This window comes from Dermacentor silvarum, chromosome 4 (assembly GCF_013339745.2).
Source record: "Dermacentor silvarum isolate Dsil-2018 chromosome 4, BIME_Dsil_1.4, whole genome shotgun sequence".
Taxonomy (NCBI): domain Eukaryota; kingdom Metazoa; phylum Arthropoda; class Arachnida; order Ixodida; family Ixodidae; genus Dermacentor; species Dermacentor silvarum.
The window spans coordinates 114,587,856-114,608,347 of NC_051157.2; the positions used below are offsets into that span (position 1 = coordinate 114,587,856).

The 20,492-nt window shown below is 48.4% G+C and overlaps 1 protein-coding gene across 5 annotated transcripts in view; it reads right to left on the reverse strand.

The window, feature by feature from the left end:
* The window catches only part of LOC119450539 (vesicular glutamate transporter 1), a 223,390-nt gene that overhangs the window by 87,322 nt on the left and 115,576 nt on the right, over positions 1–20,492 (reverse strand). For all 5 annotated transcript variants that reach the window (XM_049665943.1, XM_049665942.1, XM_049665941.1 and 2 more), the window contains exon 2: positions 11,205–11,288. In XM_049665943.1, the coding sequence (XP_049521900.1) occupies positions 11,205–11,288 (84 nt within the window). The remainder of the gene's footprint in view (positions 1–11,204; positions 11,289–20,492) is intronic.

The window sequence follows — 20,492 nt, forward strand, 5'->3', positions numbered from 1 at the left end:
CCGTATACGCTCATGCGAACGCCTGCGATGCATGCAGCCATAGAAGCGAACGGTACGGGCGAAGCCCCGAGCCGTATACCGGAAGGGCACCTGGCTCGCGGCTCACTGTTGACTCTCCTGGGAATAAAAGAACCCCGGCTCGGATTCTCTCTGGGACTGGTTTTGCATCACTAATCCTCTACCTTCAACTTATTGGCCTTCTGTACTCTTCCGCGGTTGTTATAATAACCACAGAAAGCCCGAACACCACGGCACCTGGAAATTGGAAGTTGTTCACGTTTAACTTTCGCCACAGAGAGTGCAATCGTACAAGAAACAGCCATGAAATGTTCCAAGAGTAAATAGCCAATTATTGTAGTAATTATTCATGCAGCCATTGCGTAATCAAGGAGTACAGGAGGCATACGTGAATATCTTGGGAAATATCTACAAAGATTCCACACATGCGTTGCTTCTTCACACGCAAAGTTGGAAATTACCTATCAAGAAAGGGGTCAGGCAAGGAGACTCAATCTCTCCAATGCTATTCACTGCATTCTTAGAAGTATTCAAGCTGTTAGTCTGGGAAGGCTTAGGCGTGAGGATCAACGGCGAATATCTCAGCAACCTTGAGATATTCGATAGCATTGACATTGTCCTGTCCATCAACACTGCGGATGTTTGCAACAAACAATTAAAAACCTTAACCAAGAAAGCGTAAGAGTCGGGTTGAAGATTAATATGTCGAAGACAAAGGTAATGTTCAATAGCCTGGCAAAGGAACAAGCGTAACAATTCATGATCACCAGTCAACCTCTATAGTCTGTGCGGGAGTACGTTTGTACAGGTCAGATTCTCACAGGGGACCCTGATCGTGAGAAGGAAAGTTACAGAAGAATAAAAATCGGGTGGAGTGCATACAGCCGGGACCACCAAATCATGATTGGGAGCTTACCACTGTCAATGAAAAGAAAAGTGCACAATCATGGCATTCTACGGGTGCTAACACATGGGGCAGAAACTTGAAGGTTAACAAAGGAGCCCGAGAACAAGCTAACGACCGCACAAAGCGCTATGAAACGAAAAATGTTAGGTGTAACTGTTCAGAGACAGGAAGAGAGCAGGGTGGATCAGAGAGCAAACGGGGATATCCGATATTCTAGTTGACATTAGGAGAAGGAAATGGAGCTGGGACAGGCCATGTAATGCGTAGGAGGGATAACCGGTGGACCATTAGAGTTACAGAATGGATACCAAGAGAAGGGAAGCGCAGTCGAGGACGGCAGAAAGCTAGGTGGAGTGATGAAGTTAGGAAATTCGCAGACGCAAGTTCAAATCAGCTAGCGCAAGACAGGGGTAATTGGAGATCGCAAGGGCGAGGCCTTCGTCCTGCAGTGGACATTAAAATAGACTGGTGATGATGATAGTAATTATTTAATGTGTAATTGGTTTCCCGAACCACACACAATGATAGAATTCTCCAGGATGTATAAAAAAGCGCCACTATGGGCTTCGCGTTAACTTTTCCGCGCTTAAACCATGGTATGTGGAGTTAAATTGTGCGCATTCATAATGATATGTTGGTATTTGTGCGGTTTAAATGGTTCTGGCGGTTATCACGCACTACGAAGGAATATTGTGCATGCTGAACTTGCTATTCCTCAAAAATTAATCGTAATGGAGGCATGGTAAGCCAGAAAGCATGAAGACGCCGAAGACGGGTTCCAGTGCAGTAACTAGATGTCATTACCTGTTTAGGAATCGCGAAAAATCAAAGGTGCAATCAAATAAATATAAGTAGAGGAGGGTATTTGCAATATATGACGTGCAATTCGCAAAGTATGTGTAAGTTAATTATTTTTCAGACACACGCTTGCGCCCAAGGACTTACAAAGAACAAAGCCTGTTTTTTAAAGCGCAGAATTAAAAATAATAATTTATTTGAGAACAAATTAATTAGCTTTTCCATTTGATCAAAGTTGCAATCCGCCTCAAGATTATGTTAAGTGGCAAGGCTCTAGAAATTAGTGTAGAGACTATAAAAAAAATTCCTCTCTCGACATCAGAACGTTCGAAAATAATAAGAAGAAAAAGACTTAACTCGCAGCAACCAAAAAAGAAAAAAAAACATTCAGAGCCCTTCCACTACTGCAAACGTCGAAGCCAGCGAAGCTGTGACTATGGTGGGTCTGCTGTTGTGAGTATTTCCCCCACGATGAGAATGCGCGTATCGTCGTTGATCATCACCCAACCGAACTTGTTTATCGTGAACGTTCCGGTTGAGAAACTCGCGTTGAAACCTGGCCGTGGCACCGGGGAAGTTGGCACTAGCGTTGCCGAGGCGGGCACCACCGTTGTCGGGTTCTTGGAGGGCAAGACGACGCTGACGTTTCTCCTCAACATCGTGCTCCCGCAACTCGGGGTCGCCGGCTCTTCGCTGATGTTTCGCCTGGGCTTCGAAGCCCTCACGCTAGAAGCGGGACGTCGACGACGAGCCCTTTTCCAAGCGCGTTCGCGGCGGCATTGCTCAAACGCGTTAGGACACGTCGTCAGTTGCTCATGAATGGTTCATACCCCCGTAAACGCGGCCTCCCCATTACGACGACAGAAGAGAAGTGAAATTCTACGCTGGAATGATTAGCGCAACGGAGCCAGCTGTGGAAGAAGGCGACGACGAATGCGGGAGAAGTGGCATATGAGCGCAAACCGTGGGACGCCAACGATCCAGCTGCCGAAGAAGACTACGCTAGGGCCAATGCTGACAATGATAGTTTTTTTCTACCCGCGGACACGATCCTGGGGGAACTAGCCCTTAACAGCTTGGCTGTAAACAATCGCGTTAGAATTCTTTTTAACAGGGCACTAGCCGGATAAGTCGAACCATTTGTTTCTTTATGTCGTCTTAGTCCGTAACACGTGCTACGGAATCTGCACCAATGTCAATGTTTCGAGCTTACAGTATCAACGGGGACAGGGAAAGAACAGAAACTAAATATTATTTGCCTTCACCCTGACCATTTTTCAGACCGCCTCAGTCGTAATACAGCATAGTCATGGAATGGCACGCGCGTTTTCTTTCTTCTTCGCCGTCGAGACGAGTACGCCTCAACTTACACGCACTTCTAGCATCAATCAATTAATAAATTTTATTTCGGAGATTCGCTCCTTATTTTTTCACACCCACCTTCAGAGAGAAACATTACCATTTTACGACGTCATTCCCTCCTCTTTCTTTTTTTATATTTTTTTGAACGCTATCGCTTATGGCCACTCAGGCGCGTAAACTGGCTTGGTCGAGTACGCTTCGTTTGATGTGGCACCCACGGAGTGGTGGAGTCTATGCGCGCTTCTAACGGCGGCGGCGTCGACGCGTTCTTCTATTCCGTGCCGAGAGCCCGTCATTCATAAATTACGATGACTTCCTTCGCATCTCGACGAAGGAAACGTAGCCTCCCGCCCGGTCGGTGAAAGGGACCTACACGCGAACGCCAGCATCTATCCTGTCAGTCTGTGAAAAAAAAAAAGAAGTCAACGAAAGAACGAAAAAGAAAGAAAACGGTCCGGAAAAGATACGACCGACAGTTAAGGGAATCAACGTGACTTGAGGATTTTATGAGCACCTTGCTGCGGGAGCGCCGCGCGCGCGCGTGACCGTGTTATTACGTAAGAACGGCGAGCCCGTCCCCTTTTCTTCGATCGAACAGTGGGCGAGGGAAAACCGTATTCACGGCGCCCTTGTACGTATATACGGCTGTTACTAAACCCTCCTGTCGCTTCTTTATCATTTTATGTACTTTCTGCTAGCGGTCGTTTCTACTGGCGGCTGGGTGAGAGAAGGAGACCTTCAAAGCCGATGGTGGGGGTTCCGTCTGTGTCCGGAGCGGTCGGGAAGAAGATCGCAAGGGCGAGGACCGGTGAGCGTTTGCTCTCCCCCAACCTCTCCTCTTCCACCTCCACCTAATCTCGTGGGACGGAGCGGGAAATATGAAGGGAGGTCGGGGGAGGTGTTCCCTAATCCCCTTTAATCCTTTCCTCAAAAGCACTCTGCTTTATCCCCTTCCACCTCCCGTGAAGCAGGCCTCTCTCCGAACCCCCCCCCCTGGACGAAGCCTGGCGGTGCTCTCGTCGAACGACGTCAGCGACGACCGCAAAATGCTGACCTCAAGTCTTCGCCCGGCAGGGACAACTTTACGTGGACATAGCGTGAGGATTGCGCGACCAATATAAAAGAAAGAAACGACCTGAAAGAGAAGACACTAAAAAATAAAGAAAATAAATAAATAAATAAATAGAAAGCAGAAGCGAGCTGTCGCTTCGTTCGGATTTCAGTGCAGCGTGTTTGAGAGCGCGGGTCTAGCTCACGTGATCTTTCTATAAAAGGGTGGAGGTGGGGAACGAGGACCTGGAAACACGGGTGTGAGCCTAAACGGGAGGGACCTGCACGAAAGAAGCGCGTTGCTTTTTATGGCGCACTTTATTTGACGCTATTCAGTATGCGACGAGACGCGCGAGTTACGGGGCATGTTTTGGCGTGGCGGTGGCGAGTGGTGTGTAAGTTAGAGAAGCGGGATTGCGGGAGGGGGCAGGGATCAGCGCAGGAGAGTTTAGGGACGGTGGGGATGGAGCGGCGGCACCGTGAAGCCGTTAAGCCTCCCGCGCCTCGTTCGTTGCGAAGAACCTGCGAGACGGCCGTGCATGCTGCGGTTGCGGTGCTTTCTGCTCGGACGTCATCGAGATGAATAGCCCGTTTTTTTTTTCGGGGCTTAGTTTCCGCTGTCTGTCAATTGTGCCAGTGTGCGCCTTCGCAATAGCCATTACTTGTTTGAAACGTGCAATTCCTCCTTTTCTTTATAAATGTTAGTTTACAGGAGTGGAATGAAGATTGAAGCAGTGTATATTAGAGGCTCGTTCTTCGGATGCACCGCCAGCGAAGTTAATTGGAAGTTGAACAAAAAAGAAAGTAACAAAGAGCCGTGCGAACGAGGTATTTTTCATGCGATGTTATATTACTTCGGGTGTCCACGAACATGTTCATTTCTCAATTTACTCTGATCTGAATAACCTAGAGAACGAGATTACAGGGAGAAAACAAAACAACTTACGCGCTATGCTTTTCACATCCGCATGTTCTATGGCTTTTATTTTAGAGGAATATACGTGGATCTTTATTAAGCATATAAAGCCCATAGCTACTGCTGTTTCTTGAACACGAGCAAATTTAATTAATGAAGGCGACGTTGACAGCGGGGAAAGTAGCAAGGCAAGCTTACGTGCAAGGCCAGAAATTGGCCGTCGTGTGACCTGACGCGTAGTAGTTGTACACATTTCACCAAACGGGGTTTCACCGAATCTTTATTGCTTCTTTACACTTTGGAATTAGAGACATAATTACCAGATTTTCGATAAAGATGTTAATTTCTCTTTTGTTATTTGAAATATCTGCAAATTATCATTAGCTGCAACTATGACGTGACAGAAAAATACACTTTTTTGCATAATTTGATGGAAGACATTCCTTCAATGAGACAGCACTGTCGCTTCTTTCATGGCTCACAATGCTCATGAGGCTCTCTTGCTAGGGTCTTATCCACGCTCCGGCTCGATCCCAACTAAGCTTGCCATACGAGGTCTGAAAAATACTGGTAGTGGGCTTTTCCAGTTAGACACTCACTTTAGCATAAGCCATAGAGGGTGAAGGCGAAAGCATGCACGCTCAAGAGACACTCATGAACTTACTTGACATGCTCATTCGAATGCGTTGTCACTTCCACCAAAGATCGTGGGTTTGACTCTCACCAAAGGTCGAGAGTTCGAGTGCCTTAATTGACTCTATCTTAATTAACTGCGTCTTATTTAACACCAAAGGTTGTGGGTTCGATGGTGGTGGCGGTGGTGATGTGGGTTCGACTCCCACGGAGATTTCATTTCGTTTCAGATGCACGTGCGAAATCCCCATTGCCCTTAAGTTGACACGACAACTTCACGATGTCAGTTGTAATCCAATTTGGAGTTATGGCCGGTTCGCACATGTCTCCAAGTTGGCTCACTTGGAACCAACTTTGAACCAACTTGCAACCAATTGCTGTACCACATGCCGCGTTTATCAAGGCCACCGTCTGATGAGGCATTTAAGGCTTTCGCCTTGAAAAGGTCACCCCGAGGGCAATGCGCCGTGGGCCAGGCAACGCTACCATCCCGAATCCGCGTGTGTTCCCCCGACCCGGGGCTGCAGTGCTCGCGCCCATCGGTGCGGGATATAGTAGTACAGAACGGCGCACCGGAAGGGAAGACAAGAGGGGCGCGTGCTAAGGCAACAACGCCGAGGAAGATTGGCGGTGGCGCACTCAGCGCAATATCCGATTCCCTCTGTCCGTGGCGTCAATTGAGGACGTCGACACCTCCACCCGGCCTCTCTAGTGGTCCTCGTATATACTAGAGGCCCGTGCGAGGTGGCCGGCGCGTGCGAGGTTGTGGTCCTACGACTGCTCGTGAGGGGAGAGCCACGCGGATACGTACAGGGGGGCTTGGGAGAGCCCACGGGAAGGGAGGGAAGCTTCCGCGCCAAACCGGAAATGGAGCGCTTTGAGAAGCGGAAGTAGGAGCAAGCGGCCCCTGCAGACGCGGCAAAGAGGGCCCCGGCGACAGAGGCTGAGGCATATACGTGCGGGCGAGTCGGGAGGGGGTCGGGATCTGCGCTGTCTATAGCTGGTGAGGTTGTAGCCGTGATCCCGACCTAGTGCAGGCGTGTATGGAGCGCCGAACAGTACCGCCATACTCCCGTTGGTGCGCGCCATTGTGAGTGATGTCGGGTGTTAGTATGTCGGTGGTGATGGTAGCGATTATGCGGGAACAGAAAGAAGCGACATTTGTAACAGCATCAGAAGAAGCAGTGGCGGCGGGAAGAGTAAGTAGCAAAGATGGCTTCAGTGAAAGGAGCGAAGAAACGGAATAATGAAGATTGAACACACGGACAACTGCCTTTGAAATGAAAAAAAAAAGTTATCAACAACAAAAGAAACGAGACTGAAGCACAAAGTTTTCAGCACGTTCTCGGAGCACGACTGCTCGGACGCGCTTCCGCTCGTGGGACCACACGAACGAATGGGTTAAGCGCCAGTATCGGGCACGGACGGACGTTCGCTTCGGAACCTTGCGTGGTGAGCCGAAACACTTCGATTGTTCAGCGTGTTCCACTGAGGAACAATTTCTTCTAGTCGGCATTGTCGTAGCAAAGGAGCTATAAATGCCCTTTCTGCTTGGTCACACTGTTGTGTACTGTATTCTTTGTCATCGAGAGCAGTTCATGCTCTTCATTCTGGCAAAGGATAGATTTCCCACCCGAGGATTCCAGCTCATGACCCTTATGGTGAGATGTTCGCCGCCTAAGCGATTGCTTCCTGCTCACAACCACAGAAGACGGTGGTAGTTCAAGGCCACGATTTCTGCCTTTGAAATACGAATAGGAAGCATATGAAGGCGAGCAAAAGACGGTCTGAGGCGTTGTACGGGAGCGCATGCAGCTGGATGCACAAAGTCTTAAAACTCCCTTTCGGGACATCCATAATTTTTTATAGTATTAGTTACTTGGTTTATTAAGCACGATCGCGTTGCGTGATATACACCTCTAAGCCGCTTTGGTGTGTTTAGGCGGTGCGTTCCATGCAGAACAGCAAGATGGGGCAGAAAAGGACAAGTCGAATAAGAAGGGAGCAACAGTTACTTAAGCCCAGTATAGCATTGGTAAGCGCTTAATTTCATCACGATGTGCCGGCAAAGCGATGTATGATGTGCGACATCTCATTACAGTATAGTCATCCAAGCTAGTTATTAATGTACGGTGACGAATCCTGCGTGCGCGTGCGCCGTCTGGTGTAGCACTGCGGCACGCCTCGATATGAGGCGACACGACACATGTACACAACTACCAGTACACGCACCAAAGTCGGCGGATAACAAACAAACAAACCGGGGAGACAGCTAGACTGGCGTCTTCACGGCGCCTTCCTACAACGGGACGGAGCCGGGAGCGCAGACAGCGACGTTGGGCCGCGTCCAAAAAAAGGGAGGTCAGACGCAAGGGAGTAAAAGGGACTGGTCGGGAGGAGGCACCACAAGGGGGAGGGGGGGGGGTGAAGGGAGCGCGGACGACACCGCGAGAAGTATAGTGGGATGAGGGTGAAGCGCTCCCCTCTCCTTCTCTTCTCCAGCGCCACTTCCACGCCGGTCCCTCCCTCCTCCCTCCATCCCTGATGTCATCGCTTTGATGTGTGTCCCCATTTTGCGAGCTCGAATGTGTGTCGATAAATCGATGCCGCCGGGAGATTATGTCGCGGGTTATTGAGAGAGCGCGCACGGGTGGGACGTCCCCCCTCCTCCCGTGTCCTCCCCCTCCTTCCAGTCTTCCTCGCACGAACGGACGCGCGGCCCGGGCACAGTGCTTCGGCACGACGTCGTCGTCGTGTGGCCGTGGTGCCTACGACGGCCTTTCTCGGTCCGGCGGCGGGGAATGATGATGAAGCCGATCACCCGCTGCGCCCCTTCTCTCCCTTCCGTCCCGAATTTTTCCCTACATCCGCGAGCTCTCTGTCCCTCTTTCCCCATTCCCTCATTCCCTTGATCTCCGCGACCGCCGGCCGTTGCCGAGCGCGGAAAAGACCGCGTATCGCCGTCCGACGTCGGATGCGCCTGCTTAGAACGGTGGTGGGGTGGGGGGCTTTAAATCGAGTTTACGGACAGCACGCTCCAATATTCTGTCATTTCCCTTCATTCCTATTTTTTTTCTTCCGTATTTTTTTCTTTCTGTTTCGGCCTCCCCGCTCATTGCGAGTTCCTGTGGCGTGTGAGATCTTGAGAGGCCCAGTCCTCTTTTTCCCTTCTCTTGGCCTTTTTTTTTTCTCGCTTCGCGCGTCGTTGGTACATGATAAACACCACGCAGTATACTCTCGTTCCACGCCGTATTTAGGGCGTATATGTGCGCCTCTTCCGCGCCATACTTTATTTTTTTTAACTGCATGCATGCGTAGTCTAAAGTCTAATAACGGCGCCGTCTCTAGATGCGTGCATCTACGTCGTTTAGAGAGATTGCAGCGCTCCTTTTCGATCGGCCCGTCTACTTTAGCGTGCTCTTATATCAGGCGGCAGCAAATAGGATATCTAACTTGCAGAAAAAGTAGTGCTCAGTTGTAATATACTACTATGAGAGATGCTTTAATTAAAGTCGTAGTGCGTGTCGCACAGCATTTCTTACCTTGCTGACAAGGCATTTAACCACGATGCTGTGCCATAGGGGAACGATAGCGTTGGTGATCTATTGCTAAGTGTCTGCGCCTGTCGGTTGCTGCGCGTTATGGGCAAAAAGGCAGCCCAACACCCGACTCTGTAGAAATGAAGACATTACGTTCTAGTAGACAGGGATCTTTGCAGTCTTTCAGAATGACGATCGATCGTGAATGTGTTCATAATTTGACTTTGTGCACGCTCATGTGAACACGCAGCAATCTTTCCTGTGTTTATTTGTTTTTCTTTTGTGGTGGAAAACACTGTCAATGTGCTTTCTATCTATCACGTGATCACGTAGTACATCTATCACGTGATTTATAGGGATGTGATTGGTTATTGGTCTGTGCCAACTCATTTTTTTTTGCACAGTGACTTCACAAATACCGAGTGACCCTGGTAATTTAACCCGCGAGTCGACTGGACGCTCCAGAGTCACGTGTTCTATTATTCCTCCAATATGGTTTTTCCTTTAGCTTAGTTCATTTTCTTTTACATTTCTTAGTCGCTGGTGTTTCGATAGCTAGCTCATTCGTGGCCTGTTTTCCCCAGGATCTCATCATCTGATAAACAACAACAGCCAAGGCGGTTGTAATGCCGGTGGTGGAAATGCGCTTTATTTGCCTCGTAAGACTCTTGAGGTATGTCTCTACACGGTGGGCGTGTCCATCGCTCCAGCGCTACAGTAACGGCTCGTTTGCGTCTCTTCAAGGCGACTGGACTCCAATAACGCTTATAAAGTCAGCGAACATTCATCTGCGAGTGTGTCCACACTGACCGGCCTTATTATTAGCTTTACTGTCTTTCCTGTTTCACATCCATCTTTTCCCCTTTCCCCAAAGGTGGGGTAGCCAACCGGCCAAGGCGTTGGTTAACTTCCCTGCCTTTCCTTCTTTTCCGCCTCCGTCTGTCTCTCATTTGTCCAAGTGGTTAATTAAGCCTTACGTGTAAGTCACCTCAAGAACTAAATAGAGCCAAAGGAAGGTGACATAATAATCTAATACCTAATGTGGTTTTCTAAATTTGGTATTTCTGGAATTCGGCGGATTGGTTACGGGAATGGTGCAACATATCAACCAACACTAAACGGATATGGGACTTACTAGAGTTCCTCACACGAGTAGTCAGGACTGGTGCTGGCCCAGTTTTATTTATTATTATTTTTCTTGCCGTCTTTGTTCTGTTTTCTTTAGCGCTGTTAATATCGTTACTATTTTATTCGAGAGAGACAGAGTATACAGGGGCGAAAGGATAAAGAAGAAGGAAAGACAGAATTCACACCGCCATTTGGTCAACAGTCTGTGACGTAAGCTTGTCGTCTTCACAAAACGGAGCATGGTTTTTACGACCAACCGTTTTAACGTCCGTCGAGGTACGCCTCGATACATGGTACGCCTCCCTATCGAGAAAAAAAAGAAAAGAAAACTCGTACGCCTAACAGCCAATAATCCCATATGAACATATGAAGATCCAGTGTAAAAACCGACATGTTCCCACCTGTTGACCGTATAAGGAGACTGTATGTTCATAAACTAAATATATGGGAATCATATGGGGCATGCATATGGAAACATACGAGCTTTTATACTGGATCCTTACATGTTTATATGATATTACTGGACATGGAATAATGGTTTTATTTTCCCGATAGGCTGCCTTTACGTAACGTGAATCTTTACCAACGTGCTCACGTTTCTGTCGGTATAAAAGTCAAGGCTATATAAATTCAGAACGCGGTCGGTTTTCTACCTTTTCGAAGTCTGAGCAGGAGGACGACGATTGTTTTAGAGCCAGGCGTTTATCATATACTGGGTGTAGCACACCAGAAGGTGTTACCCACAAGCACGTTCCTATCATCATCATCATCATCATCATCATCATCATCATCATCATCATCATCATCATCCTTTCTTTGGTGGACAATAGTTGCAGGTGTGGTGTATACTCACTTGACCAGGTCTGGTGGTGGCAGGTTTTTGAGTGCCTTGATGGTCGGCATCTCCAGTGACTCGCCCGCACCATCGGGCAGCCGTCTGCAAAAACGCAGGAGAGACAGACGGGAAGATGAGTTTCGAGCCTCCTCCAGAATCAGAGAATCAAATTGTAATGCGGTCACATGCTGTTATTACAGGTTGTTAAAAATACAGAAGGAGGTCCCAGAGTCATAGTCTCAATTGGGATCTCCGGTGCATAGTAAGCGTTTAGGTAGTTAACGTGATTTTAGCAGCAGAAATCAACTTCTATACGCTTAGAAATACAAAATATGTACAATGCATAGAAACAGAAAAAAATGTTCTATACAATTCTAAACTTCAATGCACAACGAAGAAAAATGAAAAAAAAAGCAAGACCAATAAACACACGAACAATAATTTAAAAATACAAAACGTTTAACAATCACGGACACGCAGGAGCCTCATTGTGGATACATATCATACGCCTAATGAATGCATATCAAATGCAGGAGCTCAAAGATCTGTACCGGTAGTTAGACCAAGGTGAGTTAACTTCTGTTTGGAAACAGGGTAAACACTATTTTCACGTGACGTTTATCGCGAATATAACCAGTCCGAAAATTATCGCAATTGCCGTCTATGTTGAGGAGTTGGTTAAGATTCTCAGCGTATATACAGTGGAAATAAATCAAGCACTGAATAGCGTTAACTATTAAAAAACATCGATACATTTGGTACAAATTTGTAGAACGGATATGTCAAAGCCGGTGAAACGCCTGTATTTCTGGTAAACGAACATGACTTTATTACTGCTCAGGTTCAACTGTACCGTTGAGACATAAGCCATAAAGTGAATGACAAATTTCATTAGTGGAACATAGTTAATTAGCTAACGTCACAATCGGCACAGTGTATTTGTCATGCAAGCAATGTCCGCCTCTTCAAGTAACCTAGCTAATGCGATAAAATTACGCTATCTACCGCAAAATGTTTTAGTAACTAATAATAATAACAAAAACAACAAATTTTTCATTTGCGTTGAAACAGTTCATCTAAAGCATACCAGCGTGAATATCTGCGCACTGAACAGCTTACCGCAGACATCGTCAATCGAGTCAAAAATACCTAACATCCATCAATCTAAAAAGTGGCTAACGTGCAGGAACCGAATAGTTTTACGACGGCAACAACTTCTGCGCTGAGAAGGGGACGTTCTCTTATACCGAAGAGAATTATCTGCGATCTGCTAGCGTCCCTGTTAGCAGGTTGCTCTTCTAACCTAGATTTTTTTCGTAAACTGCGACGCTTTCATTCCGAGAAACACGTATTGGGTTTACTTTGTAATTTTGGGTCATAGTAGGGCTCTGTATGACAATTTTTCCTTTCGTGAGCCTTCTTTCAGCTTGTTGGCTTACGAAGAAGACACATATTTTAAAGCTTAGATGAATGCAAAGATCACAAGATTACCAAAACCTACTCAGGTGATTCTTTTTCTCCAATCGCCCCCCCCCCCCCCCCCCCCCCCTTGCCCTAAAGTAATAAAAAACGTATGGACAAAACAAACGTTAGTTCGTTTCGTTCACGCGTGTGTGAAAATGACATGGCGCAATAAAGAAAAAAAGAAATCACGTACGGCACGTCGTACGAGAAAGAGAAATTGGTAAAAATGAACAGCGCAGGCATCAAAATACGCGCACGTGAAACGCAGTCAACCTGGCCTCACAAGCATATCGGCCCTTTTGCTGCCATTGTGTCGTCTCTGTTCACCCCTGTTCGAGCAAAAGGGATTATGCAAACCAATCGGGTCCCCCCTTCAGAGGGCAGTAGCACATGCCCCGGGGAGTATGGTTCAGATTACTTTTTGTCCGGGATCGGATTAGCGCAGTTTGGAACAAAGCAGTTATCGGCTCGCCAAGATTCCCCGACCTATCCTACCCTGCCAGTGAGGGGAGGGAGGGGGGGGGGATCCAGGGCCATCGGAGGATCATCTGTGGACCGTGTCGACTTAAAACAAAGGAAATCTCTTCCGCACACAAGCGGAACGAGCAAAGATGAAAGGATGAACCGATTTGAGCAACGAATGACTACGGGACGTTAGCCTTTGTACTTTTCGATTTGCGGCTCGACAAGGTCTATGGCGTAGGCAAACAATCTACGAAAAGGGAGTCTGTCAAAGGACGCCAGGTTATTGATCTGTAAGTCACGCAGCTAGTGAAGAGAAAGATAAGAATTTGGAGTGCTTACACAAGTTCATTGGGTAAATTCGGTAGGCATGGAGTGGTCGCAAATCGTTCGAAAAAAAAAAAGGGGGGGGGGGGGGGGCGACACTGAGCTATAGGAAGCTGTTGGGACACGCGAATGTACACATGTTTGCACTGTAAAGTTTATTTGATGGAGACTTTGAATGCGATTCAGAGATATGTGCAAATTCAGATTTCGTTTTGACTCAGTTTGATCAATCGAAAATGCCGGCTTTGCATTTCGCGTGGGGATTTTCTAATAGCTGCGGCATGGAGGTAAGAAAACAATGACTGTTTCTCATGTTTTCTTGCTGCTCGATGTCTATGGACAAACCGCAGTTCACCAGCTTTCTCTAACTTCTGTATTTTACTGGAACTCATTGTGGAGTTCAAGAGAAATAAAAGAAGAGGAACCAGATAAATTGTAGATACTTTGCGGGTGCATTGTAGAAGAAGTTGCAATGAGAGAGAGAGAGAGTGAGGAGAGGAAAGGCAGGGAGGTCAACCAGAAGAGCGTCCGGTTTGCTACCCTGCACTAGGGGTGAGGGAAAGGGGGAATAGAAAGAGAAAAATAGGGAGATAATGAGAATGAGTAACAGTATTTGAAGTGCACCGCCCATAGTGTCCCTGTGCATCGTCCCACTTGCAATGAGATAAAGCAATAATTAAATAGACAGGGACGAGAACCAAGCATGGTTGGCATCCTTCCAGCAGGGAAAAGTAAGAAATTGGCATTTGTATCCATGTTAACGTGCTAGTTGCTACAGATAAGTTTTACACGAACGCGCCGGAATAACGATGTCAATTCAATAGTGAAACATCTTGTTAGAATATTCGCAATGTCATCCGTCTAATGGTCATTTATCTATGATGATGATGTCACCGTCGTTCTTTAGCTCACTGTCATTGAATTCGGGGACGAACTGATTGTCATTTCACACCCAGGCCTTTTTCCGTTTGGTCGAAGGGACGTTCTTCCGCTAAACTAGATGGCATTGCCATCCAACGCGCCGGCTGTCGGTTTAGAGCGTACTGGACCTTATTTTAAACTTAACCGGAATGATTTCCCCCCTCCTTCTTATTCGCTTATCCGGCATCATTTGTCAAGTCATTCGTCGGCATCATTCGTCAGGTGCATGTGGTAACGAATCTAGGGCACCTTTTTCACCGTTCAGTCCCTACACCGTCCATCGAGTCCGCTCATTTTCTGTCTCCCAGCGTGCACCACGTGCTACTTCCCCAGAGTTAGCTTATCTAGCGCACATCGGCAATTGCTGCGTGGAAAACTAAGCGCGCATCACACTCGACTTTAGTTTTTCGTGTGCTTATTGGTATGTCTGTGTGCGATTGGATGTGTTGCTTCGTAGTTTCTCCTTTTTTTTTCTCATCGTCCACTGGGTGGGCTTTATGTCACCCTCAGAAGAAAGTTGCTAGTGTGTTTTCTCTTTTGCGCGGCGTTTATGAATTTTCACGAAGTAGTAACAATAACAAACCACAAGGACTGTGCATTCCACGGCACTCTGACGCAGCGTCGGCGTGTCTGTGCCACGCTAGGCGATGGCCACGCTGTAATCACAGCTGAAATGTGCATCATTAAAAGCGAAAATAGAACGAAAGAAACGGGACAGAGAGAACAAAAGAAAGACACGCATTTACAACTCTAGGCTTAAGGAACGCCCTCCACCCAAGTTGACACAACTTCATTGCCCAAACCACTCCCAACGCTATGGATATATTAGTTTTGTCTCATTTTACGTCATCCTAGGCATTACATGCTGTTCTTGTTTTCCATAGCTTTTAACCTTCATAACATTGGTAGTGGTTTGGGCAGGCTCTGCCCATGCGCCACGGTCCACCGAGATGGAGAGCTTGCGTTAAACGGTTAAACCTTCAGTTGTAAGTTTGCGTCCCCGTACGTTTCGCGATATTTTCAGTTTCTAACAATGTAACGAACTGGTGCAAACATTCGGTGTATAAAACCCAAACGATGTAACGACGTCTAACAATCTCTCGTGCATCATTGTCATGAGTGAAATGCGCGTATGTTGTGTGAGATGCTAGTTGGTGGGGAAAGGAAAAAGAAGACCACATGACTCATGGCACTTCGCTCGTGACAATCATGTTCTAGCTCATTTAAGCGAATTTCGCACGCAACAAGCGGTCACAAATGGTGCCATCGCGAGCTTTTCACACGTTAGGCAAGGACCAGCAGTGACCAGTCTTACACAAAATTTAGGATGTGCCCAGCGTCTGCGCTATCGCGGGCATTCAGACAATCTATCCGCAGTCAGCGTCTCGACACAAGGCACGATAGAACCATCTCGTTCACGCTGCCTGCGGGTGAGACCAGAAACAGCAGCCCCCAATCGCCGTCACGCCGAGCCAGTCGATACACGGAGGCGAGATGAGGAAGATTGAGGAGGAAGCTTGCACGACGGGGCAGCGGCAAGAAAACACAAGCGACGCCGGCAACAACAACAACCGAGAAAGGCGAGCTCGCAGCGATACAGGGTGGCCGAGGAAGTGAGCGAACAAAACACGAAAGGACGCGGCGCGCGACCATCGCCTGATGAAGTTTCCCTTCGCGCCTGGTTAGCTTCATTGTGGCGCGGGTGGCGTGGGAATAGCGCGCCGCTGCTCGGCGGGTAAGCCGATTAACGGGGGCACGAGGCGGCGAGCTGCTGCACCCCGGTCGGCCGGGTGGTGACGGGCGTCGACGCTCTATGCGGGGCTGTCCTTGCGGTGCGCCGCGAGGTCGCCCAGACACGGCCGAAGGAAGAGGGTCGCGGACACGCCATGCTGCGTGTGAGCGTGGGCGTGTGTGCCTGCGTGAGTGTGTGCATGTGTATGTGTGCGTGTGTGCGTGAGTGTGTGCATGAGCGTGTGCATGAGCGTGTGTGCGCGTATACGTGTGCGCGTGCATGTTTGTCTGCGTGTGAGTGTGTGTGTGTGTGTGTGTGTGTGTGTGTGTGTGAGTGTGTGTGTGTGTGTGTGTGTGTGTGTGTGTGTGTGCGTGCGTGCGTGTGTGCGTGCGTGCGTGTGTGCGTGCGTGTGTGTGTGTGTGTGTGTGTGTGTGTGTGTGTGTGTGTGTGTGTGTGTGTGTGTGTGTGTGTGTGTGTGTGTGTGTGTGTGTGTGCGTGTGTATGTGTGTGTCAGTGTGTATGTGTGCGCATGTGCGTGTGTGTGTCACCATGCCTGCAAAGAAACTGCCATCACGTCAATCTATTCAATCCCACGCTCGTGCAGAAATGTTCTCAGTACACATAAAATGAAGCGAAATGATGGGCATAAGTGAAGCGGGCTTCTCCGCGTAAATGGTGTTATTGTAAAAAAGCCAGCTTTAGGTAAGGCGAGAGCGGTTGGAGATTGGACACAGTGAATAGACTTCGTTGTTCGGGTGTACGTTCAAACCGCTGGTTTCGTCTTCCTCATGAGCGCTTTCCTCTCTTTCGCCTATCACTCCCATTATACTTCCACAATTCTGAGTATCAGGTCGAAACTTCCGGTTCAGTCCGACTTCTCGGCTTTTGATCGTAATAAACGTCTCTCTCTCTCTCTCTTAAATAGTCTCTGAGGTACGTCATAATAGACATATATACCTATCGTCACACGTAAAATAAAAAAGAAGAAATTACAAGGCAAGCAATTGGCGTGAGGCTTGTGCGCGTAACTATAGAGTAAGGGCCGTAGGGGTGTTGCAGCCGACTTGATCACGTCTAAACGTAAAAAAATGTGCCTCAGCGACCTTCGGAGCTGACTGACGCCTGTTGTCACCAACGCTTATTAGGCCTCCTGCTCTGACGGTGGGAGACACCCAACACCCACGGATAGCGAAGCGCTTTTATCACTCGACACATGAACATGAACAGTAGGCAAGAAGGTGCGAACGAACTACTTCAGGAACTTCAGGAACGAACTACTCTTATCAAAATTTCGCCACGGGAACGATGTAACAGCGAAAATATAGCTAAATAAATGTAAAATACTCATGAAAAAGAAGGCAGGTTCAGAAAAACCTGCCGCCGAGGTCGCCGTCAGTGTCGTATTTCTCTTCAACTTTTTTACGCCCTTTAGATGCCCTGAACAACTTTTTTTATTTGTCGTGTCACTTTCAAAACTCCTTCCTACTTTCCGTGCTTCGAAATCTCGCTGCACGGACTGACCGGAGACTTTAGTTGCCTATGTGCGCGATCGCATAACACCTGCTGGGGAATGAAATGCTGCAGGAATCACGGTTCCTATCAGGATAGCGCAGATGACCGAAGGTTCATGCGTCAAATACATTAAATAAAGATACCCTGTAGTGCTTTGAGCTGAAGTCACATTTGAGAAAAAAAAAAAGAAACAAGATAAGCGCGAAACCGTTCGCGACGACCATGACCGGAGGCGCGCTTGCGGCCATACAAGAATAACCGCTGGGAGCGCTACCGCAACAAAATGTATACAACGCACATCGAATATCGCTGGCGGTGTAAACAGAGTCGACCCCGCTCTTTTAACGGGTATACGAGTCGCTAGAAACCGCGGCCAGGGCTGCCCTGACTGACTGGCGGTGCTCAGAAAAACGCGCGCACGCACGCACGCACGTACGAGAAAGCAAGCCGCGCGCAAGTGCACAAAGCACGAATCGAGAGAACGCGCAAACCAGACAAGAGAGGGATGTTTCACCGCGGCGCTATCATGCGGCACGTTATTGCGGCGCGGCTCGTCGACGCAGCTACATCGCTACAATGACCGCCTCTCCCCGTCCGCGCCCAATGCACCCCGCAGGCACTAGACACTGCCGCAGAGGCTTTCAGCCATATATACGCGGCGGCGCAACACCCCAGCAAGCCGGAACGCATTAGCATTAAGAGGGGCTCGCATTAGCCAGCCGCGTGCTCGAGCTCTTTCGCTCGGGCCTTTTTCCTCCCTTAACTTCCTTCGCCATCAGGAGTTCTCCACTGCCCTCGTTACCAAATGCCGCGCTGCGATCGCTGTTTATTATTATTTTTATCTTTCTCTCTTTCTCTCACGACGAGGGAGGGTGAGGCAGATAACAGGTGTGCAGCCGTGTCCCGAGTGCTCCGAAGGCAAGCGCCCAGGTATATAGTACATGATCGCAGATCGCGCCGGCCTCTCGCCGAGCACGAGTCGGCGCGGAGAGATAAAAGGAGAGCGGGGAGGGATGCGGCTCGCGAGATAGATGGATTGATAAAAGAGAGTGAAGCGCGACCGATGGAGCAAGAAGTCAGCCTCTACAGGCACAGGGCGAGGCACAACGCGAGTGGCGTAGCCAGGAGGTAAAAGAAGCTGGCGGCACGGCGACAGAAACGCGGGAAGACACGATGAAAGTGGGAGTGAGTGAAGAAAAAAAAAAAAGAGAAGCACCGGTGCGAAAAGATGAGAGGGAGGGGGGGCGGGGGTGAAGCCGATCGTGCCGCGCATCCCACCTCGGGCGCTTTCTCCTTCAGACTCGTTAATCTTTTGGGATTCGCTCCCTAACGAGCTAATGGAGTTTCGATGTTCGAGCGTCGGCGCGAACCGCTTAGTCTGGCTCCGAAACGGGCGTCTTGGGTCCGTCTCTCTCTCTCTTTCTTTATTTGTTTGTCTCCCGGATCTCTTGACGCCGCTGCTGTTGTGTTGTATAGTATAGCAGTGTCCTCGCGCATGACTCGCCGATCTTTTCTCGCTTTTCTTAGTTTATTTCCTCCCTGCCTACCTTTTCGCCTAAACGTGATGCTGGCACGTGTCCCTCTTTCTTTCTTTCTTTCTTTCTTTCTTTCCTTTCTTTCTTTCTTTCTTTCTTTCTTTCTTTCTTTCTTTCTTTCTTTCTTTCTTTCTTTCTTTCCAGTCCACTTGGGATTATGATCCGTAGGTGATCTCTCTCTCGGCGCATCCTGCGATTCCCGTGCTGCATCGGCGGGCGCAGTGTTGCGCATGGATTGGGTGCGCGCTGGAGTGCCTTTCGAGAGTGACGCGATGGTTGGAGGCTTTTTTTTGTTTGTTTGTTACTCGGGATGCTGAGCGCAAGAGATGTACGCGCCCCACTCAGTTTGCTAGCTGTCGCAGTGCTTTCTCCCCCGCTGCTTGTGAGGCAATCAGCAGTGTCCACACGAGCTGACTGGCATATTGGACGTGCGGACGGCTTCATCAGAAGGCACCTCTTTCTTTTTTTTTTTTTGATCTCGTTTTTTCATCGTTATTCCTCGCACTCAATTAAGCCCTGTCACCGATTTCAAAATGTTTTGGCAGCCCGTAAAGAACGGCATTTTTTTTATTGCCGCATGCCAGTGTTCACTATCTATTCTTCACCTGATTAATAATTTTACTTGAACCAGCGTTTACTTTCTTTAAATCTTGAGGCACGTGGGTTGAATATAACCGGAGTACGTCGTGCGTCTTCTTTTCTGACAATGTGCGCACGTGGAGCTTGCGGTGCAAATTGGAAGGGGGGGGGGGGGGGGGGGGTGAAGTTCTACGGCAAACTCCGATGAATCTCAACTGACGTGCGTAATTAATGTAAATATACAGCTCGTTTCAGCAGCGCTAAAGTTTCATGGCGTTTGATGAGTTAGTGGTCTTTTAGCCTTCTGACGCGCTGTAACTTCCATGAGGAGGTACAGGATACTTCGGCTATGGGTCCAACCAGTTTATTAACATACTAGGATGTAACATCCCGAAGCTGTGACCAGTGGGCCAGGATAGACGGCCTGTGTGCTGGGTCCGAAATTGCTTTGATCCACCCGCGGTACTTTAACGTGCCCCAAAAGCTTTTTACACAAGTGATTTACTTAATCCCCCCCCCCCCCCCCCAATTGGGAGGGGGAGGGGAGAGTTGGGACTCTGCCGCCGCATTCAGAATCGCACCCACACGATCTCGTTCTCAGCAGCTTAATGTCATGCACATAGCTACAGTGGTAGCTTCACAGAAGCTGTTGGGTTACGCGATCCTCCTGCAATGTACCCCCCACCTTTCAGCTCTTTTTAAATATGATAAACAATTAACTAGCGTCGAGTGGACAGTGACGAAAGTTATGGCGTCACTGGGAGCTGCCGTATT